We start from the raw sequence: 24,659 nt of genomic DNA on the forward strand, positions 1-24,659 counted from the left end.
TGCTGGTATCAATCAATTAGGACTAGAAGGGAATTTCTTCAATCTGATAAAGTTCATCTATAAAAATCCTACAGCTAATGTCTACTTAATGGCAAAAGACCGGATGCTTTCCACCAAAATTGGGAACAAGGCAGGGATGTTTTCTCTCATGAGTCCTATTTTCTAGCCAGAAAAAGAAATAAAGTCCTAGCCAGAAAATGAAATAAAGACATACAGATTGGAAATGAGGAAATAAAAGTGCCCCTATTCACAGGAAACATGATTGTCTATGGAGGAAATTCCAAGTACAAAACAAAACCCAAAAATCTTCTAAAATAAATAAGAGAATTGAGCAAAGTTGCAGGAAACAAGGTTAACATACAAAATTCAATTCTATTTCTATATACTAACAACAAACAACCGGAAACGTAAATATAAAAAACAATTCTATTTACAATAGTTCCATAAAATGAAATTCTTAGATACAAGAAAACTACAAACCACTGGTGAAAAAAATCAGAGATCTAAATAAATGGAGAAACACACTGTGTTCATGGATTGGAAGACTCAGTAAAGATGTCACTTACCCCAAAATTGATCTATATATTTAATATAATTCCAATCAAAATCCCAGAAGGATTTTTATAGATATAGACAAACTGATTCTAAATTTATATGAAAATCAAAAGAATTAGAATAGCCAAAATACTTTTGAAAAAGAACAATAAAGTTGGAGAAATCATACTATCTGATTTTAAGACTTATTACAAAGCTACAGTAATAATTAAGCTCGTGGTATTGGTGAAGGGATAGACACACAGATCAATGAAACAGACTAGAGAGTCCAGAGGTAGCTTCATACAAACAAGGCCAATCAATTTTTCTTCTCATTAAACTTTGTTTTAATGGGTCTCAAAATTCGGTGACAGATTTTTGGTCAAGTTGTTTCTGTTAAAAATACATAACCTAAACATTTGTACCCTCATAATATGCTGAAATTAAAAAAAAGTACTGATTTTAAATATGAATAACTTAAAACTGCCACATGAAAAAAAAACCCAAAATGGTCCGCAAAACATTCTGCTTTCCTTCTGAAGGTTTTATGATGCTTTGTTATCATTAACTAGTCTTTTAATGTTAAACAGCCAATTGAGACAAACAGTTCTGAGACCATTCTTCCACCACCTATTAAGACTGGGGTGGCAGGTATTAGGATAAAATTCGTTTCGGCTTCTGAGCTTTCTGGGCAGACTTGGTGCCGTTGCCAGCTCTAAGCAGCCTTCTTGTCCCCTGCTTTGATGACACCCACAGCAACTGTCTCATATCATGAACATAAAGACCTAGAGGAGGATCATCAGAGAATCTCTCAACACACATGGGCTTGCCAGGAACCATATCAACGACGGCAGCATCACTAGATTTCAAGAATTCAGGGCCATCTTCCAGCTTCTTGCCAGAGCGGTGATCGATCTTTTCCTTCTGCTCGGCAAAAATGCAAGCAATGGGAGCTGTGTGACAATTCAGTACAGGGGCGTAGCCAGCACTGGTTTGGCCTGGATGGTTCGGGATAATCACCTGAGTAGTGAAGCCAGCTGCTTCCATTGGTGGATCATTTATGCTGTCACTGGCAACATTGCCATGATGAACATCTTTGACAGATGATACATTCTTGACACTGAAGCCCACATTGTCCCCAGGAAGAGCTTCACTCAAAGCTTCATGGTGCATTTCAACAGGATTTATTTACTTCAGTTGTAATGTTGACTGGAGCAAAGGTGATCACCATGCCGGGCTTGAGAACACCAGTCTCCACTTGGCCCATGGGGACAGTACCAATACCACCGATCTTGTTGACATCCTGGAGAGGAGACACAAAGGCTGATAAGTTAGATGAGTGGGTGGCAGGATGCAATCCAGAGCTTCAGGCAGCATGGTTCCACTGGCATTGCCATCTTTATGGGTCACTTTCCATCCCTTGAACCAAGGCCTGTTAGCACTTGGCTCCAGCATATTGTCACCTTTCCAACCAGAAATTGGCACAAATGCTACTATGCTGGGTTGTAGCCAATTTTCTTAATGTTGGTGTTGACTTTCTTAACAATTTCCTCTTATCTCTTCTGGCTGTAGGGTGGCTCAGTGGAATCCATTTTGTTAACACCAACAATTAGTTGTTTTAGACCCAGCGTGTAAGGCAGAAGGGCATGCTCACAGACCTGCCTATTCCTGAAGATACCAGCTTCAAATCCACCAACACTGGCAGCAACAATCAGGACAGCACAGTCAGCCTGAGATGAGCCTGTAATCGTGTTTTGATAAAGTCTCTGTGTCCTGGGGCATCAATAATAGTCATGTAATATTTGCTGGTCTCAAATTTCCACAGGGAGATTCCGATCTTGACCCTGAGCTTAAAAGTTCTTGGTAAAACCTTATCACTGCTAAGCCATGAAACTGCTGGCAATGGTTGGGCAAGCCAGCATATTCAGCTTTTAAACCTTCACAGAACTGATGACGGTTAACTCAATAATGCCAAGTGAAGTTTACCATTGACACTACTGGTTCAGTAACACGATAGATTCCAATATTTTCCACAAAGTACCTATTGAATAATACAATGAATAACCATAGGCATTAAGCACCTTAGATTTAAGCTTTGTAAGTTTGTCCAACTAAGCCTTTTTTGTGCTCCATATGCTTTTATTATTATCAGTTTTATCACATCTTGGCAGATTCCATTTCAGATTGTACTGAGTTAGCATTTTCTCAACTTCTTCAACAAATATTCTCACACACAGTATTCCTAGAAGTTAATTCTTCAGTCACTTCAAACTTGGAATTTACCCCTTCAACAAGCTACAGCTGAGCTGTATTGGTGCCTCTGCCAACTCTACGTGCCAAGAAAAACCACATGACACAATTTGCCTTGTTTTTAAATTGACTATTGATGTTGTTCCCATGTCTTCAACTCTGAGCAGTGATTCTCATTGAAAGGCTAATAGTGTTAAGTTTATTTTCCCCGGATACATTTCTTCAGCTGCTACAATCAAACAGGATTTAATTAACTCATTACTGGTAACCAGCCTCCCCTGCTTGGCTAACAAATGAGCCATTTGGATACTTACTTTGCAGTCTCATTTTCATTTTTTAGTTTTTGCACAGAAATTCTGCTGTGATGAGATATACCATTTAAAATTTCTAACTTTTATAATCATTGCTTTCTTGTGATTGAGGAAAACTGTGGGATTGCTTAGTCTGGTAATGTTGATGTATAATATCGTATTCTTTTACCACAGCTATAGTGTCATTAGGTAATGAACACAATGTTTGGCCATTGTCTTAAAAGTGTGACATTTAAATCCACTTTTCTCTTCTTGTTTTGAAGTGATGGGTGTGCACTGATAATAAAAAATAGGTCAAAATATAGCAATATGTGTGGCACTCAAAACAACTTTTTAGCTATAATTGCGCCATCGTGATTTTTGTGTGCTGAGCAGCAGAGGGAAGTGAGGAGAGTGCCACAAATTGTCTCTGTCACAACTATTTAACTGTCACTGTAGTGCAAATGTAGTTACAGACAACATATAAGTATGGCAGTATTGCAGTAAAACTTTATGGACACAGAAGTTTGAATTTTATATAATTTTCACGTGTCATGAAATATTCTTTTGAAATTTTTCAACCACTGAAAAGTGTAAAAACCATTAAAAACCATTGGGATGTACAAAAGCTGGCAGTGGCTGGATTTGACCTATGGGTTGTAGTATGCCAACCCATGCCCTAAGTCAATGCCCATTACATCGTGCCCAGCCGCTAACAGGTAGAATGTACGTGCCCAGGAACCAATGTGTGGAAATGGTAGTGGACCTGGTGCTACCTCTTCCAGTTATCTATCTTGGAATTTGTACTTCCTGTCCCTGAAACTTCAGGCTCTATCCAGATTGGGGGAAAGACATTTATCAGGGGTCACAGTAAGAATTCCATTAAATTTAAAGCTATGGCTGTGGGCTGGTCACTGTAGGCTCATTTTGCCAACAGACAAGAAAATACATCACAGATGTGTTGTGGTTAGCATCTCCTTTTGCCCAATATTGTGTTCCTCACTTCCTTAGAAGTGTATCATCTCCTAAGAACACTCTCCAGTTAAACTTCTGCATGCAACCTTCCAGCTCAGAGTCTGTTTCCAAAAAGCTAATGTAAGACAGGGTCTGACCCAGTCTGCCACCCTGTTGTGGCATTTAGGCACCCAGGATTACCCAGTTACGGGCGTCCCACAATATCCTAAACAAACAAAATTGAGACTCTGCATATCTCCCAGTCCCCAGACCCAGTGTTAAAGCAAGTGTGTCTCTTGGGCCAGGGCCTCTCTCCAGGTGAGGCAAACTCAGGGCTTCTGTTGTGACTCTAAGTCTTGGTCACCCATGGTGGGACAGGATTGGGCTGGGGACCACCAGGAAGGAGAGAGAAAGAGTCTTTTGTGGGCAAGCACTCTGCCCATAGCCCTGGAGCAAGGATCCGAGCTGTGGCAGTACAGGATCTTGGACTCATTCTCAAAATGCACCTGCCAGGAACTCCTAGCTGCGGCAGTGGACATTCAGTGGACAGAAGGGCGGGCAACGAGTCTCGTTGGTGGGAGACTAAGGGTCCGGGGCTTCCACTGGTCGCAGCATTCTGCCTCACTGTCTTCCTTCCTGCTCCTCACCTTTCTCTCTTGGACCCCAAGGCCCCACATTTTCCCTCTCTCACCTCTCTCCCAGGTGTCTCCCTTCTCTGTCCCCTGCCTTCCCAGTGCCACCCTTTTTCCCAGTCCCACAGTGCCCCAGCCTCTTCACCTCAGACCTGGGGACATCCAGTACCAGCCTATTCCCACTCGCACCCTTACTGGGGCAGCGGACAGGGGAGGGAATGACAGGATTTTTCTCTAGGAATGGAGAGAAGACTTGCAGGCCATGAGGGCTTCGGGTCTCTGTGCAGAAGTGGGCTATGGGTAGACAGTCCGTTTTTCCATCTATTCATTATTCATTTGATGAACAAAATTTTTCACTTACTATGTCTTGGTACTGTGTAGCCTTTGGGGGACACAAACATGAAAAATATTCAGGCTCTGCCCTCCAGGAACCAGTGAGGGAAGGGGCTAGGCAGCAAACAGGTGACCACCATAGTATCTGATGGGGACCACTGTGGAGATCTGTAGAGGGGGCTTGGGATGTCTCAGGGTGCAGGAGCCACTCACTCAGCCCTGGGTCTGCATATGAGGGTCACTTATCTGGGGGTGGGGGTGGAGCTGCCACAGAAGAAATGCCCCAGGCAGGGGCTGGTGGGAGGGGCCACCTTAGCACAGCCCACTCCCAGGAGACCCGCTCACCCCCTCTGCAGGCCGTGGGCTGGGAGCACATGCAGAGGGCTGATCCCACTGGGTCCCTCGCCGACCTGCTTTCTTCTCTCCTTTCCACCCCTCCCTGAAGGGGTCTACTGAGGACCTCTGGGGGGACTCTGACAGAGGAGGGGAGAATGGTGGAGGTGGTGTGGGAAGATGGGTAGAGGCTCCGGAATGCTGGTGCTTCTGCGCTGGAGGTCACCCAGTGGTCCTGAGGGTGCTTGCATGTTGCTCCTGTGCTGTGTCCCTTAGCCCAGCCTCCAGGAGGCTCCTGCACCATGCTCCCCACCAGGTGCCTCACCCAGCACACCCCCAAAACCCTCCTTGGATGGTGTCACCCTTCTGCTCCTCAGCCCCTGTGGTGGCTCCTCCCTGCCCGCTGGCTGGAGTCTGAGCTGGTCCTGGTGGCTCTGAAGGCCCCAGGTTCACCACGTCCGCCAGTGCCCCAGCCCTGGGCCTCTTCCCTGTCTGGGTATCCCTCCTTCCTGGGCTCTAGCCCCCTTGTTCCACTGGGCTCAGAATGTAGGACCTTTCCCTTGGAGTGCAGGGATCTTTATCCCTCCCCTCCCACCCCAAACACACTTGGATCCTATTACATAACAGTGTGATGATTTCTGCATTCGAACCAAGATGGATGGAGGTATTTAAGTCAACTTTTGCTGAACATAATTTATATACATACGATAACATGTATCCATTTTAGGTGTACATTTTATCTATTTTTTGATGAGTTTGTATACATATGTGACCACAATGATAATCAAAATATAGAACATTCCCTTACCCACATAGTCCCCATCCAGTCCCTGTCCTGAAGGCTGGGTGGCCGCTGTGTGTCCCCATCGTGGCATTGCCCTTGCTGCAGCCCACACCTGGATCCACACAGCCTGCCCTCTTGGGAGTCTGGCTTCTTTTGCTTGGCTAATTTTTTAAGATTCTGGGTGGAGGTTTCTTAGAAGATTTTTTTCCAGAAACAATGAGAACCCAAAGCATCGGGGAAGTGTGGAGATGCTGGAGTCGGCATGCAGCGGGTTAGAGCCACGTCTCAGAGTGGAGTGGAGCTGGGACCAGTGCTGGTCCCATGACTGGTCAGCCGTGAGCGGGGTGAGCCATGCCTGGTCTCCGCACCTCAGTTTCCTCAGCTGTGAAGCGAGGCCGATTCCCTGCGTTGCTAGTACCACGGACAGAGGAGTGTGGTGACAAGGGGCTTGACTCTGGAGCCAGGCTGACGGAGGCACTGCATTGAGGGGGGCCTCCCAGGGCCTGACCAACACCTTTATCTTCAAACAGATGCTTCCTGCCCCTTCCCTGCCCCGCATGTTGTACCTCACTACCTCCCCCATCTTCCACCTTGCTCCTGTCTCTCCCCTACCCACAAACTTCACACTGATGCCCCCAGCCTCAAATGTCCTCTTCCCCTTCCCTACGTCTCCCCATAGCCCACATGGGCCTCTCCCACACTCACCGTACACGTGACTACAAATGCACTCCTCAGTGACCCCTGGGCCGTGACTCTGAGGGGCCCAAGGCCTCATAATGTCAAGTGGCCAGGATCAAGCAGGGGGGCTCTGCGTGTGCAGCGGCCACCCTCATCCATCTGATTGTGGCCTCAAGGCCCTGAGGGGGCAGGAGAGTGCTTGAGCACATCTGAGCCTGAGAGGGGCCCAGTGGTCCAGGGGGCCACGTGGGGTTTTCTGGCCTGTATGTGTCCTGCTCTCAGGACCCATAGATTATAGGCCAGGCACAGGGGCTGTAGCCACGGGGAGGGAGTTTGTCTTGTCCCCCCATTCCATGATCCTCATCAAAGGTGATGGTTGTCAATTTTTGTATATATCTTCCTAGGCCGCACCTCCTTTTAAGATAATGCTTTGATAACACATGTGTATAAATAGGTCCTTATATTGAGATTATCTTGTTTTTCATCTTGATGTTTCACTTACTAAATATGGTACACTCTTCTATATCTGTAAATAGAGAGCAAACTCATTCTAATCATCATTTGGTATACCATTGTTTAAACGAGCTGAATACCATGTAATTAATATTAGCTGGGTTTTAATGAGTATCATTTTATACCTTTGTGCCAATGGGTCCATGTTTGGGGTGTTCTTTGTAGCTAGGAATCTGGCCATTCTGGTGGGAAAGAAAGGACAGGTCTTCTAGGTTTTCCCTGGAATGGATTCACCCGCCGGGAGCCATCCTGCTGCCTGCATCATAGGTGCTCTTGTGATGTCATCAATCCCTCCTTTCCTCCGCTCTTCCTGCCGGAGCTGTGTGCTTGGAAGAGTGCAGACCTGAGGGTGATGGAACCAACTTGCCCCTAACCATGGGTAATTTAGTAGAGTGCAGACCTGTGGGAATTGGACCATTGGTTCCCAAGTTAGGGGATTAAATGCTTTGTAAGAGGCAGTCAGGTTCACTTAAGTTTTCTGAGGGGGTGAAGTAAGTTTCCCAAAATTATGAGAGGATCCTGTTCACATCTGAAGTCCCAGACAAAGCCAGGAAGCTGAGTCTGTGGCTGACTTGGCACCTAGTGCTGGGGAGGACACCCTAACTTTTTCCCATATTCTCCCCCTGAACTCTGATCACAGAAGGACAGCAAACCATTTTAAATTATTATCAAATGATGATGATGAAATCACATTGAAAGAACGGAGCTTGAAGGAGCACAAGCAAGATGAGCGATGTGCCTCCACCCCCAACACCTCGCCCGGACCGCAGCCATGGCCTTCCCTACAGCCCCGTGGGTACACAGGCCAGGCTCCGCTGAGCTGGGGAAAGCATTGACTTGTGGCATCGCTGACCCTTTTGGTCCAGTGGATGACTTGAAGGCCTGTGACCATACAACTTATTGTCAAAGAGAGACTCCAGGGAGTGAAAGGGGCCCTTGTCCTCATCACACTAGGAAAACAGGCACAACTTCAGTATGTCCCAGGCAAACTGGGGTGGAACAAACAGGGACTGACCCCTCCTTCGTGGTCCTTTTCCCTATTTCCTTCCTAGGCGGAGGCTGTGAGTCTGGCTGGGACTTGGAGTGAGGACTGTGGCAAGGAGGGAGGCAGAGGAGTGTGAACCCAGACCACAGGGGGTTGGGAGCTGCAAGTGGGGGCTGTGTGTGGAGAATGCAAGGGCCAACGTGCAGGATGGTGAGGTCTAAAATGTGGTGTTAGTGCGTGTGAGTGTGTATGTTTGTACTGATGTATGTGTTAAGTGAAGTCTAAGCCGTTAATAACATGTGTGAGGTGGAGGAGTCTCTTACTACTTTGGCGAGGCAAAGGGACACGGTAGGTGGTGGATTTGACCTGAAGTCAGAATTGAGAAGGCAGGGCCAGCAAAGGATGCCCCTTCTTCAGCAGGTGGGAGGGGTCTGAAGGCAGGGGTCGTGGATCCTAGACAGGTAGTCGGGCCCAGGTGGAATCTATAGGTCTTTCACCTCTAAATCACAGTGTTCTTGCTCTAGACTGGCCGAGAAGGTCCATAGAAAATAGGGCGAGGCAGCTAGGGCAGCTGTACCCCCATTTTGCAGATGGGAACATTGAGACTCAGAGGTGAGGGTGAGGTGTTCATAGCCATTAACCTGAGGGTGGCAGGGGTGCGACACCTACCTGGTCTCCTAGGTCCATCTGTTGCCCTGCCCAGTGGGCCTGACTTCACAGGAAGGGGCCATCACTGATAGAGGATCAGACCCCCTTCCTGGCACAGCCTGAGTGGTCTAAGTATCCCAAGTGTTCTCCGTTTTCTCTTGCAAGGCCCCAGAGAGAAAACCATCATGACAGAAAAGTCTGCGGTTGTGTTCATCCAGGCCTGGTGGCGGGGCACGCTGGTGCGCCGCACGCTGCTGCACGCGGCCCTCCGGGCCTGGGTCATTCAGTGCTGGTGGCGGCGGATGCTGACGAAGCTGCTGAACAAGAGGCGGCGGGCGGCGCTGGAGTTCTACGCGCGGCAGGAATGGGCGGCAGTCAGGCTGCAGTCCTGCGTCCGCATGTGGCACGTCCGTCAGCGTTACTGTCGCTTGCTCAATGCTGTCCGCATCATCCAGGTCTATTGGCGCTGGCACAGTTGCCATTCCCGTGGCTTTATTCAGGGCCATTATGAACTCAAAGAAAACCATCTTGATATTCAACTTGAAATCTCTCTGGGCTCACAGGCTTGTAAGGTGCAACAGTGTATACCCCTTCCAATAAAAGAATGACCAGGTCTGCTGTATCTCTGTTCTCAGCTCTTTTTATCAGAAATGTTCTCAGGAGGTCATCGTTTGAGCTAAGATGGCAATTACTAGGCATGTCACTAGTCAGCTCTGAGGAATCAGCAGGGGTTGTCTGACGTCCCACGCGGCGGTGGATTCCGAGAGCCCCAGTCCTGGATGAGTAGCAAGGTCCGCCGTAGGTAGGAGGGCTGGGGTTGACCCACTCTAAGGAAACCATGTAAATGGCGCCCCCTGTAGTTGTGTAACACGGAGGATTGTGTCATCCTTTTTTGCTTTGCAAATTTTTAAGCGTGATACAATATATATAACAAAATTTACCATTTTGATCATTTTTAAGGGTACAGTTTGGTGGCATTAAGTACAGTCACATTGTTGTGTAACTATCATCAACCTCAGTCTCCAGAACGTTTTTCATCTTGCCAAACTGAAACTTTGCATCCATTAAATAATAACTCCCCTTTCTTCCCTGCCCCCAGCCCCTGGCAATCACCATTCTATTTTCTGTCTCTCTGAATTGGACAGTTCTAAGTACCTCATATGAGTGGAATGATACAACATCTGTCTTTTTGTGACTGGCTTATTTCACTTAGCAGAATGTCTCTGAGATTTGTCCATACAAATCTCACATTTTCCTTTTTTAGGCTGAATAATATTCCATTATATGTATATACTATATTTTATTAATTCATCTGTCAGACGGACACTTGGGTTGCTGTCACCTTTTGGCTACTTGAATAATGTGATTATGAATACAGATGTCCAAATATCTCTTCAAGACCCTGCTTTCAATTTTGGGGGGTATACATCCAGAAGCGGAATTGCTGAGTCACATGGTAATTCTATCTTTAATTTTTTAGTTTAGTTTTTTGTTTCTTTTTTAAGAGAAGGGGTCTTGCCTTGTTGCCCAGGCTGGAGTGCAGTGGCTATTCACAGGACAATCCCATTACTGATCAGCACAGGAGCTTTGACCTGCTTCATTTCCAACCTGGGCCAGTTCACCCCTCCTTGGGCAATGTGGTGGCCTCTGCTCCTGGGAGGTAACCATATTGATGCAGACACCTGATCAGCACAGTGCACCATAGCCCAGAACTCCTGGGCTTAAGCGATCCTCCTGCCTCAGCCTCCTGAGTAGCTGGGGCTACAGGTGCGCACCATCATACCTGGCTATTTTTAATTTTTTGAGGAGCTCTCATACTGTTTCCCATAACAGCTGTACCATTTTACATTTCCCCCAGCAGTGCATGAGGATTCCAATTTCTCCGCATCCTCACCAATACTTGTTATTTCTGCTTTTTTGAGAGTAGTCTTCCTAATGGGTATGAGGTGGCATTCCATTGTGTTTTTGATGTGCACTTCCCTAATGAGTAGTGATGAGGGGTACCTTTTCATATTCTTGTTAGCAGTTTAAGTCTTCTTTGGAGAAATATCTATTCAAATTCTTTGCCCATTTTTTAATTTTTTTTTATACTGTTGTATTGTAGGTGTTTATATATTCTGGATTTTAATACCTTATCACATACATGATTTACAAAAAATTTCTCCTATTCTGTGGATTGCCTTTCATTCTCTTTTTGTCTTTTGATGCACAGAAGTTTTTAAGTTTGATGTAATCCAATTTATCTTTTTATTTCTTTGTTACCAGTGCTTATAAGTACAGGTACACAGCATGTCTTTGGTATCATAGCTGAGAAATCATTGCCAAATTCAATGTTATGAAGCTTTCCCCTATGTTTTCTTCTAAGAGTTTTATGATTTCATATCTTATGTTTAGGTCTTTGATCCATTTTGAGTTACTTTTTGTAAGTAAGAGTAAGATAAGGTGTAAGGTAAGGGTCCATCTTCATCCTTTTCCACATGGGTATCCAGTTTTTGCAGCACCATTTGTTGAAGAGAATGTCCTTTACTTATCGAGTGGACTGGGCACCCTTGCTGAAAATCATTTGACCATGTACATGAAGTTTATTTCTGGGCTCTATTCTATTCCACTGGTCTATAGGTCTGTCTTTATGCCAATACCACACTGTTTTGATTACTGTAGCTTTGTAATAAGTTTTGAAATTAGGGCCGGGCGCGGTGGCTCACGCCTGTAATCCCAGCTCTGGGAGGCCGAGGCGGGTGGATCACTCGAGGTCAGGAGTTCGAGACCAGCCTGAGCAAGAGTGAGACCCCGTCTCTACTAAAAATAGAAAGAAATTATCTGGCCAACTAAAAATATATATACAAAAAAAAAAATTAGCCGGGCATGGTGGCTCATGCCTGTAGTCCCAGCTACTCGGGAGGCTGAGGCAGTAGGATCGCTTAAGCCCAGGAGTTTGAGGTTGCTGTGAGCTAGGCTGATGCCACGGCACTCACTCTAGCCCGGGCAAGAAAGTGAGACTCTGTCTCAAAAAAAAAAAAAAAAAAAAAAAGAAATTAGGACATGTGACATCACCAACTTTGTTATTTTTCAAGATTATTTTAGCTATTTGGGGTCCCTTTACATTTCATGTAAATTTTATAATGAAATTTTCTATTTCTGCAAAAAATGCTATTAGGATTTTGGGAAATTGAATCTGTGGATCCCTTTTGGTAGCATTGACATCTTAACAATATAAAATCTTTATTATTATCATATTTTTACAAAAGACTTGCTGAGTGGAAACAATATAAAGTCTTATAAGTACAGGTACACAGCATGTCTTTATATTTGTGTCTTCTTTAATTACTTCAGCAACATTTTGTAGTTTTCAAAATATAAGTCTTTAACCTACTTGAGTAAGTTTATTCCTAAGTATTTTATTCTTCTTGATGGTATCATAAATGGAATTGTTTTCTTATTTTCGTTTTTGAATTGTTTATTGTTAGTGTACAGAAGTACAACTAATTTTTGTGTGTTGATTTTGTATCCTGCTAGTCTGCTGAATTCATTTATTAGTTCTCAGTTTTTTGTGTGTGGAATATTTAGGGATTTCTACATGTAAAATCACATTATGTGTGAACAGAGATAATTATACATCTTATTTCCAATTTAGATGCTTGCTTTTTATTTATTTTTCTTGCCTAATTGCTCTGGCTAAAACTTCCAATACTGTGCTGAATAGAAGTGGTGTAAGTAGGCATCCTTCCTTGCTTTGTTCCTGATCTTATATTAAAAGCCTTCAACTTTTCACTGTAGAGTATGATATTAGCTGTGGGCTTTTCATATATGGTCTTTATTATATTGAGGTAATTTCTTTCTATTCCTAATTTTGGGTACTTTTTTTTTTAATCAAGAGAGGATATTGAATTGTCAATTTTTTTTTCATGTAAATTGAGATAATCATGTGATTTTTCCCACCTTCATTCTGTTAATGTGGTATATTATTGGTCTCCAACCTTTTTGGCACCAGGGACTGGTTTCATGGAAGACAATTTTTCCACAGACAGAGGGTGGGGGATGGTTTTGGGATGATTCAAGCATTACATTTACTGTGCAGTCAAACCTCTCTGCTAATGATCTGTATTTGCAGCTGCTCCCCAGCACCAGCATCACCGCCTCAGCTCCACCTCAGATCATCAGGCAGCAGATTCTCATAAGGAGCCACAACCTAGATCCCTCGCATGTGCAGTTTACAGTAGGGCTCACACTCCTGTGAGAATCTAATGCCACCGCTGATCTGACAGGAGGCGGAGCTTATGCGGTGATATGAGCTATGGGGAGCAGCTGTAAATCCAGCTGAAGCTTCACTTGCTTGCCCGATGCTCACCTCCTGCTGTGCAGCCTCGTTCCTAACAGGCCACAAACTAGTACTGCTCCGTGGCCCAGAGGTTGGGGACTGCGGTTTCACAGTGATTGATTTTTGTATTATGAATCATCCTTCCATTCCAGGACTAAATCCCACCTGTTCACGGTATATATTTCTTTTTTTTTTTTTTTTTTTGAGACAGAGTCTCACTTTGTTGCCCGGGCTAGAGTGAGTGCCGTGGCATCAGCCTAGCTCACAGCAACCTCAAACTCCTGGGCTTAAGCTATCCTACTGCCTCAGCCTCCCCAGTAGCTGGGACTACAGGCATGTGCCACTATATTCAATGGCTAATTTTTTCTGTACATATTTTTAGCTGTCCAGATCACTTCTTTCTATTTTTAGTAGAGATGGGGGTCTCACTCTTGCTCAGGCTGGTCTCGAACTCCTGACCTCGAGCGATCCTCCCGCCTTGGCCTCCCAGAGTGCTAGGATTACAGGCGTGAGCCACCGTGCCAGGCCAAGCTTTGAGAGTTTTTAAAACATATATTCTAGGTACCACTGCATACCTATTAGAATGGCCAACATCCGCAACACTGAAAATACCAAATGCTGGCTAGTACATGGAAAAACAGGAACTCTCTTTCATGGCTGGTAGGAATGCAAAATGGTACAGCCCCTTTGGAGGACAAAACTAAACATACTTCTACCATATGACCCAGCAATCATGCTCCTTGGTATCTACCTAAAGGAATTGAAAACTTATGTCTACACAAAAACTTGCAAGTGGATGTTTATAGAAGCTTTATTTATAATTGCCAAAACTTGGAAGCAGCCAAGATGCCCTTCAGTAGGTGAATGGATAAGGTGTGGAACATCCAGAAAATGGAATATTATTATTTAAGGGTAAAAAGAAATGAGCTGTGAAGACACAAAAGGACATGGAAAACCTTAAATGCACATTACTAAGCAAAAGAAGCCAATCTGAAAAGGCTATGTACTGATTTCAACTACGTGACATTTTGGAAAAGAGAAAACTATGGAGACAGCAAAAAGATCAGTGGTTGCTAGGGTTTTTTTTGGAAGGTCCCGGGAGGGATAAGTAGGTAGAACACAAGATTTTTAGGGCAGCTGAACTATTAAGTACTATGTATTCTATAATACATGTCAGTATACAGTCATCCCTGGTATCCTCGGGGGATTGGTTCCAGCGCCCCCTCAAGGACATTAAAATAGGTGGATGCTCAAGTCCATTATATACAATGGTGCAGTATTTGCATAGAGCTGCACAATCCTTCTGTGCACTTTAAATCATCTCTAGATTACTTATAATACCTAATGTAATGTAAAAAGCTATGTAAATAGTTGTTATACTGTAATTCTAAAAAATCTGTATTATTTTTTATTATTGTATTTTTTTTTACAAACTATTTTTGATCTGTGGTTGGTTGAATCTGTGGATGGGGAACCCATGGATACGAAGGGCTGACTATACATTTGTCCAAACCCATAGAATGTACAACACCAAGATTTAGCCCCAATGTAAACATAAACTTTGGGGGATTATGATGTACACATGTGGATTCATCAATTGTAACAAAAGTGCCACCACTCTAGTGGGGGATATTGATGGGGAGATTATGCGTGTGTGGAGGAAGGGGTACATGGGAAATCTTTGTACTTTCCTTTCAATTTGTTGTGAACCTAAAACTGTTAAAAAAAAGTGTTTAATAAAAAATTGTAGATACAAGTCCTTCATCTGACATGTGGTCTTCAAATATTTTCTCCCATTTGGAAACTTTTCTTTTTATTCTCTTAACAGATCTTTTACAGAGAGACCTTTTTAAAAAAAATTTTAAATTTTGATGAAGTCCAATAATCAATTTTCCTTTTTTGAATCATGTTTGTGGTGTTAAGTCTAAGAACTCTTTGTCTAAATTTTCTTCCAATTTTTCCAAAGGTTTGTAGCTTTACATTTTATATTTAAGGTGGTGATCCATTTTGAGTTAATTTTTGTATAAAGTGTGAGACTTAGGTCAAGGTTTATTTTCTTGTTGTTGCCTGTGGATATCCAATTGTTTCAGCATCATTTATTAAAAATGCCATCTTTTCTCCATTGAATTGCTTTTGTACCTTTGTCAAAAATCAATTGAGGCTGGGCACAGTGGCTAACACTTGTAATCCTAGCACTTTGGGAGGCCAAGGTGGGAGGATCGCTTGAGCTCAGGAGTTGAAGACCAGCCTGAACAAGAGTGAGACTCCTTTTCTACAAAAAAATAGAAAAATTAGCGGGGTGTGGTGGCGCCTGCCTGTAGTCCCAGCTACTTGGGTGGTTGAGGCAGGAGGATCACTTGCACCCAGGAGTTTGAGGTTGCAGTAAGTTATGATGGGGCCACAGCACTCTACCCAGGGCAACAGAGTGAGACTCTGTCTCAAAAAAGAAAAATTATATTATGGGGAAACATACTCTTAAAATTATAAAAATGATTCTTATCTATAAAATACTGATACATGACAGATAATTCAAGATTTCTTGCTTCCTAGGTTTTCACTATAAGGTTACTAAGAGTTAAAAATTCTAACTTATATATACATAAGATGTGTGTAAGATATGTTTTGATAAGAAAAGTATAAAAATGTGTTCTTTATTTAAAAAATAATAATTTTGTCTAATTTAGAAGTTATTTAAAGGTTGTTTCAAAATATGAGACTAGATAAAAAGGACCCAGTAAGTAGGAGAGAGAGAGATGTGAAAAAGTTATGAATATGAAGATGTATTTTTGGTAAGGAAGGTTAAAAAGAAAAGAGAATAATTTTATATGAGAAAGAATCTTCTATGATACATTTTTGTCCTAAGATGACATGACCGGTTATTTAAGAAAGAGGAAACATAGGACAAAGCAGAAAGTCCAAGCACGTCATCAATGGTCTTCAGTCGGTTGTGATAAAGTTTGTGAAAAGAGAATTTATAAAAGGAATTTTGTGTGTAATTAAGTTGGCTACAATTGGAAAGGCATTATTTATATCTTTCTAAAGATTGAGATTTGATATTAAAAATGGACTAATACCAAACTAAAAAATATGGTTCCCTACATTAGGACAAGAAGGTTTCTTAAAGTATGGATTTGCTCTTAGTAAAATTGCAAGACGTTTTCATTTTTCATTCTGAATTCTGTTTCTTCAACAGGAATCTTCTGATAACTTTTCTATTTTTCAGTAGAGACGGGGTCTTGCTCTTGCTCATGCTGACCTCGAACTCATGAACTCAAGCAGTCCTCCCGCCTTGGCTTCCCAGAGTGCTAGGATTACAGGCATGAGCCACCATGCCCAGCCCGCATAATATAATTTTTTATGTACATTAATAGACCCAAATATATTTAGTCTTTCTATAAAATTTAAGAAGCCAAGAACAAACTTACATTTATGTTCAGCAATTTGTTTGTGTTTTTAAATCCTATTTGGCAATGACCCAGACATTTAATGAGTGTCTACTATTTAATTTAACATAACTTTAAGATTTTAAATTACATAAAAAGCTTATTTGTAAGTGTTTATCTAATTTACAATTACATAATTAATTTATTTTTAATAGTTTACCTGGATTACTTATGAGAAACGAGATATTAGACAAAGCTAGTTATCATTTTGAGTTATTTTCTTCTTAACCATTTTTACAGCCTGTGAATAGCAAGTGTTCAATCAACTAAGAGGAACCTTAAAGTTAAATATATGGGTATTATGCCAGTAACTCAGATGATGCAGCTGTTTTCATTAAACCAACAATATTAAATTCATGTTAGTTATCAAAAAAATTACACAAAGAAAGATCATTCTGTTTTAGGCTGGGTTTATAGTTTTATAGCCCTTGACATCTTAAAACACCTAGTAGAAATATAAAACTGTCTGACTAGTAAACCCAGGCAAAAATGTATGCTGACAATTTAAAATATTTTTATTTTATTTTACCAATAATTTAAAAATTTGCCTATTTAAGATTTACTTAAATCACATGAACTAAAAGGCATTTGTGTTAATTACTATATATTTTATATGAGCCCCTGTTTATCTAAGCCAATCTAAATAAAATTTTAAAAGGCATTTATGGCTATGCCAGATTTTACCATGTAGACACAATATATTAATATAACATATGTATACATGTGTAAACACACCTAAAGATATATACACACACAAATAAAGATCTCATAGATTTGATTTTAGAATTTTAGTCACAGGATAGTAATACAAGCTCACTGGTTTATAAAAGACAGTTGGAGCCAAATTATATTTCTGACAAAATTAGAACTTGTTCACATGGCTAGACTTTATTTACCCCAATAGGTAATCTAATGAAGGCTACGGACCAAGATTTTGGGTAAAGCTGTTTCCATGACAATTTAGTTTTTAAAAACCTCTTTCACCATCTCCTTTCACTTTTTTCTTTTTTAAAAATTTCAAATGAGTTTAGGGTTAAATTTTCTTTTCTTTTTTTTGTGCCATGGCTTCAGCCTAGCTCACAGCAACCTCAAACTCCTGGGCTCAAGCAATCCTTCTGCCTCAGCCTCTCGAGTAGCTAGGACAGGCATGTGCCACCATGCGTGGCTAATTTTTTCTACATATTTTTAGTTTTCCAGCTAATTTCTTTCTATTTTCTTAGTAGAGACGGAGTCTCGCTCTTGCTCAGGCTGGTCTCCAACTCCCAAGCTCAAACCTAAGCCTCCCAGAGTATTAGGATTACTGGCGTGAGCCACCACACCTAGCTGAGTTTAAGGTTAAATTTTCAATGTTTATCTTTTAGCTAGGTTGGGCTGAATCCTATAAGAAAAGCAAAATTTCTAAGTAACCTTGAACTAGGAACAAATCTGGCTTTGGTTTGCTGGTCTGGTTTGCTAGTTTGATGAGCAAATGCAAGCAGGAAAAACTTTCAGCAGTTTTTTTTTCGTCTGGTTTTTTCTTTTTGCCTCTGTATGGCAAAAAAAGCAAAATTTTATATGGGACAGAGACACATATGTTATTGCTCTGAACTCAAGATTTTGACCTGCTTGATCTGAGAGCCTAACTTTTATAAACATTTATCTGGTTATTTTTCTTTTAGATTATTAATTTTTAAATTAAGTATTCCATCACCATACACAATTGTTAGTTAGGCAAACCTAAATTTATACTTCTAAAAGGTGTCTAGGTTCTTGGTTACCATGGAAGTGTTGTGATTTTTAAAGTCATTAATTTGAAAGTCCTTTTAAGACTTTTTATCTTGGCTGAGATGCCATAAAAAGTAAGTTTTATCTCATCACCAGTAGGAAAGTCAGCAGCTTCAAAGTAGGCAGAAAGAAAAAATAGAGAACTTAGAAGACTCTACATGTTTACTCTATAGTTGCAGGTTTTTCAGATAATGACAATTTGAGCTCTGACTTTTCCTTGACCTAATTTTGCCCTTCTATTTAAAAATGTGTACAGGCCATAATATGTAGCCAGCTGGAGTCCCAGAAAACCTGGCATGCCTTAATGTTTGTGAATCCCCATTCCATTTCTTATTCATCTCTTGAGAGTAAAGAAAAGCCTTTAAGTCCTGTTAGGAAATGTCAGGAGTTTAGATTTGTGTTTTAGATGGTGGCAACCACCCTAGTGACTTTTAATAGCCATGCTGCACCCACTATCTAGAACATTTATTTTTGCTTTTGGAAGATTTTTAGAAACAAGCAAGGGAAACGAGTCACACCAAATCGAAAGAGACCACGATAAGAGCGTTCACAAAAATTTTAACCTAGGCTTGTAGATTGAAGTATAAAACTACACATGCAAATCAGAAAAGACATGCCTCCCAGACAGGATTGCAAATTCTGTAGAAACCAAGAGTGCTCAATCCAGAGAGACACATGTCTTTATACCAGAAAACACAAAAAGTCTTTTATCATCCAAGGAGGAATGTAGGGTTCTTTATTAAGGTGGCCTTATCCAAACCAGATCCCAAATCATATAAACAAGCCTCTACCAAACTGGGGGAGGCTCAACCTGAGAGAAGATTCACCGGGGCAGGAAAGGCGACCTGGCGGCGGACAGCTCAAAAAGCTCAAGTGACTACTGTATATCGGTTCTAAGAATCGCCCCTTGCTTCTGATAGTGATTTTTCAGGCCCTGAAACCATAAATGTCAGCCTAAATAACAAACATTTGGAGAGGAGGCGGTATGAATTATTTAACTCAGAAAATGGATAATGTATACATACTAGAGAAATTTATTGGGAAATGTGTCCTGTCGAGATATGTAATCATGAATATAAAGTGAGCCCATGCCTCGAGGTGGCTTGTTTTCTTCCCGCTCTGCTGTTCTGCAGGCTCAGAACAGGGAGATAGTTGGTTTCGTCTCATACACATTTGCAGAGAGAGAGTGGGCCAAGGGAGTGAAGTTGTACAGGGGAGAGATTATAATAACCACAGAATCTGAACTGGGTAAAGAAAGAGGCAAGGGCATGTTCAAGGTGATGGCTGCAAAAAATAATTATTAGGGCCAATACTTTGGAAGATCTTATCACATCTGAAGAAATATTCTATTGGTGTTATTGAAAAGGTGAACTGGAAGGAAAGAACATAACCAAAGGATGCAACACTAGCAAAAGCAATTTGAGCAATAGTACAATTGTTGGTGATGGTGAGGTCTAGAGCCTCACTGTCTAGTGGTGATTTAAATGGAAATAAAATTAAAAATTCAATTCTTCAGATGCACTAGGCACATTTCAGGTGCTCCACAGCCATACACGGCTAGTGGCTACCATGTTGAACAGCACAGATAGAGAACATTTCCATCGTCACAGAAGGTTCTATGGAACAGCACTGCTTTAGTATGACCATGGGATGGGGTAGAAAAGGTTTATTTGAGGTAAGAATCAAGGAGATTGGTAGGGTCATCTTGGCCAATGAAAAAATCACTGAGAATTGAGATAAGAGTCAAGGTGGGGGTAATATCTGAGGGAGCCCTATCTGTCACCCGGCCCTTGGGGAGACGAGTTCTGGTGAGAGAATTTCACAGGAAGAGTCAGGGTGTTGTGAACTTCTGTTTTCTGCTAGTCCCCAGGGTCACCACCTACCCATTGGCCCTACCCACCACTGAGGCCAGACTCCTGTCCTTCACCAGGGGCTGCACTGCTCCCAGGAGGATCAGCCAGATGCTGGCATCTCTGTAGGTGCTTGCCCAGGAGGAAATGAGGCAGCCCAGCCCCCAGCTGACCCTGACCCCAGGCTGACAGGACAGAGCCTCATAGTCCATCCTTATATGCAGAGGTGCCCTGAGTCCTCAGGAGGGTACAGCCCACTTGTCTCCCAGGTCCCTGGGTGAAAAGAAAGGAATGGGGCTGGGGATGGGAACTGGGACTTCTGGCTTTGTCATATATCAGGGCCGACTGGGGCTCCAGTTTCTGTTTTGACAACTGAGTGAGTAGCATATGGCCACTGTCAGACCAAAACAGGGTCCATGGACACAGGGGGAAAACCTCACTGAAATTCTTTCCTGGCGAGAAAAGGAGGCAACAAGACTCAAGTCTCAAGTTTCCCATTAGCTGAGGGACACCATGAGACATCCCAGAGCAGGTTAGACGTTTATTGGGGATCAAAAAACAAAGTGGCGCTTCTTGCCTGCCCTTAGCAGTTGATTATCTCAATGTGGAACTGCAGGTGAGTGGCTGTGACAACGCAGTGGCCCCGGAGGAGAGCACAGGTCTGGCAGTTGTGGCACTGCCAGTGGCACTGGATGACATAGAGGGCATTGAGCACCTGGCAGTATCGCCAGTGGATGCGCCACATACGGACCAAAGACTGGAGCTTGATCACTGCCCTCTCTGTGGTGACGTAGCTGACCAGAGCTGCCCGCCGTTTCTTCTCCAGCAGCCTCAACAGTGTTGTCCTCCACCAGCCCTGGATTATCCAGGCCCTGAGAGCCATGTGCAGCAGCGTCCTGCGCACCAGGGTGCCACGCCACCAGGCCTGGATAATTGTGGCTGCTTTTTGTCTTTTTTGATGTTTTTTCTAGGCAGAGACAAGAGGAACTTCCTGCTACTAACCTCTAGGATTCTCCTGGAAGGAGCCCGGATTCTGTCTCTTAAAAGTCAGCCCTTCTTTACAGAGCTCAGGGGAGTTAGCAGGACACTAACTCAGGGCCAGCAGATCTGTGGGTGACCCTCCTCTGCCACTAGAACACATCAAATCACTCTGAGTCACAGTGTCCTTCTATTGGCTACCTCCCCAGTGCACGGATGGAAGAAAAACCATTAGTATCTAGAAGGGTGCGTTGGGGACTGAGGGAGCTTATTAGTCACACTCCACCTCTTCAGTGCTCATTGGGTTTGGAAGGTTTCGCCTCATAACCTTTTGCCTGGTTACTCTCTGCTAACTCTAGTCCCAAACCGCCACTGGCTGCTTCCTTCTGTTATGACCATGTATTTTGATACTATGGTGGGTTTCCATACCCTCACCACAGATTCTGCTTCTAGCCTTCCCATATTTTGAACATTCTGCTCCCTAATTGAGTTCTCATATTGTCACCTCTCGGCCCTATACACTTCTTGATGGCTTTCATTCTTTCCTGTCACCCTCCAGGTCTCAGTCAGACCCAGATCTAGACAGCCCAGGAGGAGAAGAGGATGGAGGAAAAATGAGCCGATATTGAGTTGACTCCTGATTAGCCTCTGGATCCATAGAGGCAAAATCCCACACCCTCATGACGTGCACAGAGAAGTCTTGAATCTCTCTTAACTACATAGAATTCTACCCACCTTGATTTTCTCCTTCTTCTTCTTCTCCAACAGCCTCCATTGAATGGTTTCTTCAATATCCTCGACTACAATTACAATTAAATGGCCCTCGGACTGTCATTAGAATTAAATGGGAAATGCATACGTGAGTTAAGATTGCCGCTTCTCTCTGTGGCTGTGTACAAAGACACTCACTGGTTTAATGTCCCCTCTTTTCCCAAGACCTGAGAAGCCCAGGGAGATACCCGGCCACCCCTAGCCATGTCTCTTACACAAAATTTAATCCCCATGGCTTGTCTCTAGATGGTTCATTGGCTCTGATTTCTCTGCTTCCCAAGGTATGGCATGAGTAATATGAGTGAGGGGAGAGCTATGAATTCACAATTGCATTATGACATAGGGATTGGGACATCTGCTGCAGAGTTGGGTGTTTGTCAGAAATAAGCTCCCCGGGAACTTGTACCACCTGCCTCTTTCTCTCCTGTCAGAGATGTGCCAGAGCTCGGGGTGGCATTCCATACCCTAGCGCTCCTCCTCTGAAGGCCGTCCGCAGCCCCTTCTTGCTGCCAGTCACGCAGCAGAGCGGGAGGGACGGGAGTGGCTCCCACACAGCTCTCTGTGTCTTCTCGGACTTGGCACTCCCTGTTTTCCCTCGACTCAGGCTCCAGAGCCTCACATCGCCTTAGGAAACTAGAAAAAGATCCATCAGACAAATCTAGGAAGCAGTAAAATAAAGATAAAAACTGAAATTAATGACCTAGACAACAAAAATGGGTAGCGGCAAATAACTTTAAAAGGAAGTATTTTGACCAGACCGTTTTAAAGATAAACACTCCATGAAACTGGATGATGAAGAAAGAGAATGAAGTGGAATGAAAAAAAGTGAAATAACCACAGGGAGCTTAAAAAAAAACACAAAGGAATATTATGGTAAGAAATTTGAATGGGAAGATGAAATGATTTTCTAACAAAATATAAATTGCCAAAATTAACTGAAGAAAACGTGTAAAACTTGATACATTGAGAAGGCTGTTAAAGACCCACCAGAAATGAGGCACCCTGACAAGCAGAATCACACCAATTTTTAAAAACTTACTAATTCATATATTTCCAATATGATTTAAACTATCAAAGATATTCTAAAAGATAAAAATTTCTATCAAGCATTTCATGGGGCCAGTGTTAGTTTCCTGAAATGTCCTGCTGGGATTTTGAATGTAAGCATGTTGATTTTGGGGGAAAAAGCCTATCTTTGTGATACTGAACTTTCCCTTCTAAGAACATGGGCTATTCCTCCACTTGTTTAGGAAAAATTCCATGGTTTTGTATAAAATTTTGTCAGCAAAGATCTTTTTTAAAAGATATAATTCCCATCCCATCAAACTCGCCATTTAAAACTGTACAATTTAGTGGTTTTCGATATATTTACAAAGTTATGCAACCATCACTGCTATCTGATTCCAGGACATTTCATCACTCCGAAAATAATCCCCATCCTCATCAGCAGTCAATCATTATTATCACCTTCCCCAGTCTCTGGGGACCACTAATCTACTTTCTGTCTCCGCAGATTTGCCTATTGGAGTACCATAAGGCCGTGGAACAAGATTTTTAAAGTGCTGAGTGAAAAAAAAAAAACGTCAACCTAGAATTCTGTATGTATTGAAAATACTCATCAAAAATGAAGGGAAAATAAAGACACTCTCAGTGAAGGAAAATGAAAAGAATTCATCTCCAGTAGACCTACCTACACACACTAATGTAAATTCTTCAGGCAGAAGGGAAATCTGGAACTTTAGAATTGAAGGAAGAGCATCAGAAATGGGAAATATCTGAGTAAACATAATAATCAAATTCCTTAAAATATATATGACTGTTGAAAGCAAAAATTATAACGTTGTTTGGCAGGGCTTTCATTGTATGATGAAAAACAGATAGGGAGCTTTTGTGCTGAATATTTTATGTGAATTATTTCATTTAATCTAGGCAAGAAAAGAATTCTACAGTCCAAGGAAGTTGATAAATGGAGTCATTGTACACGTCCATCTGACAGTGGGTCTATTGGATATGTGGACCTAAGCCTGTGGTCATTTCTTCAGTCCCTGAGTTTGTTGTCAGGACAGATATATTTAGCTGCTTGCAGAACTCCTGTATGGGTTTCTTAGCTCTTTGAGTTAGAGTCATCATGATAGGAAGCCCCTGAAGCCACCACTCCTTTATAGAAATAATAAATCATAAACAATACCACCTCCTGGGAAGAAAAGGAGAAAAGTCTTAAACGGCGTGAGGGTGATGGTCCACATCCTGTCCTCGTCTAGTTCACCACTATGGCCCTGAAAAACACCAGAAGGATCATGGCAGGTATTTGTAGATTAGTGTAAACTTAAACAAGTTTTAGTTCCAATCAGAGCCACTATGCCAGATGTTATATTTTTAATGGAACTGAATTCTTTGAAATTCATATCAATAAGGAGAATCAAAATCAGTTCAAGTTCACCTGGCAAGGACAGTAGTACGCATTCATGGTCCAGCACCGGGCCTCTTGCTCCAGGTCTACCTACCACAATAGAATCCAAAGGGACTTTGATCATCTGGATATGCTGCAGAACATCACACTAGTTCTCAATATGTTAATCGGAACTGGTGAGTAGTAAGTGG

At 42.5% G+C, this 24,659-nt stretch overlaps 2 protein-coding genes and 1 pseudogene across 2 annotated transcripts; 1 reads left to right on the forward strand and 2 right to left on the reverse strand.

Moving 5' to 3' along the window:
• Positions 1-1,140: 1,140 nt before the first annotated feature.
• On the reverse strand, positions 1,141-5,630 carry LOC123623392 (annotated as a pseudogene).
• A 1,975-nt stretch (positions 5,631-7,605) lies between these two features.
• IQCF5 (IQ motif containing F5) lies at positions 7,606-9,553 on the forward strand. The gene is made up of 2 exons (XM_045530092.1): positions 7,606-7,680; positions 9,100-9,553. Exons 1-2 carry the CDS (start codon positions 7,677-7,679, stop codon positions 9,540-9,542), a joined length of 447 nt encoding a protein of 148 aa, XP_045386048.1. The 5' UTR covers positions 7,606-7,676; the 3' UTR covers positions 9,543-9,553.
• An 11,285-nt stretch (positions 9,554-20,838) lies between these two features.
• Positions 20,839-22,341, reverse strand: IQCF2 (IQ motif containing F2). The gene is made up of 3 exons (XM_045530093.1): positions 22,274-22,341; positions 22,023-22,115; positions 20,839-21,276 (listed from the first exon to the last, which is right to left on the reverse strand). The coding sequence occupies exons 1-3, from the start codon at positions 22,289-22,291 to the stop codon at positions 20,893-20,895; spliced, it is 495 nt and encodes a 164-aa protein (XP_045386049.1). The 5' UTR covers positions 22,292-22,341; the 3' UTR covers positions 20,839-20,892.
• Between the last annotated feature and the right edge of the window lie 2,318 nt (positions 22,342-24,659).

This window comes from Lemur catta, chromosome 18 (genome assembly GCF_020740605.2).
Source record: "Lemur catta isolate mLemCat1 chromosome 18, mLemCat1.pri, whole genome shotgun sequence".
Lineage (NCBI taxonomy): Eukaryota > Metazoa > Chordata > Mammalia > Primates > Lemuridae > Lemur > Lemur catta.

Bases quoted from the DNA above. Each gene is read 5' to 3' on its own strand.
- IQCF2 (XM_045530093.1), bottom strand. The intron at 21,277-22,022 runs GTGGGTAGAATT...GTCTCTGCCTAG, and splicing joins AGAAGAAGGAGAAAATCAAG to AAAAAACATCAAAAAAGACA.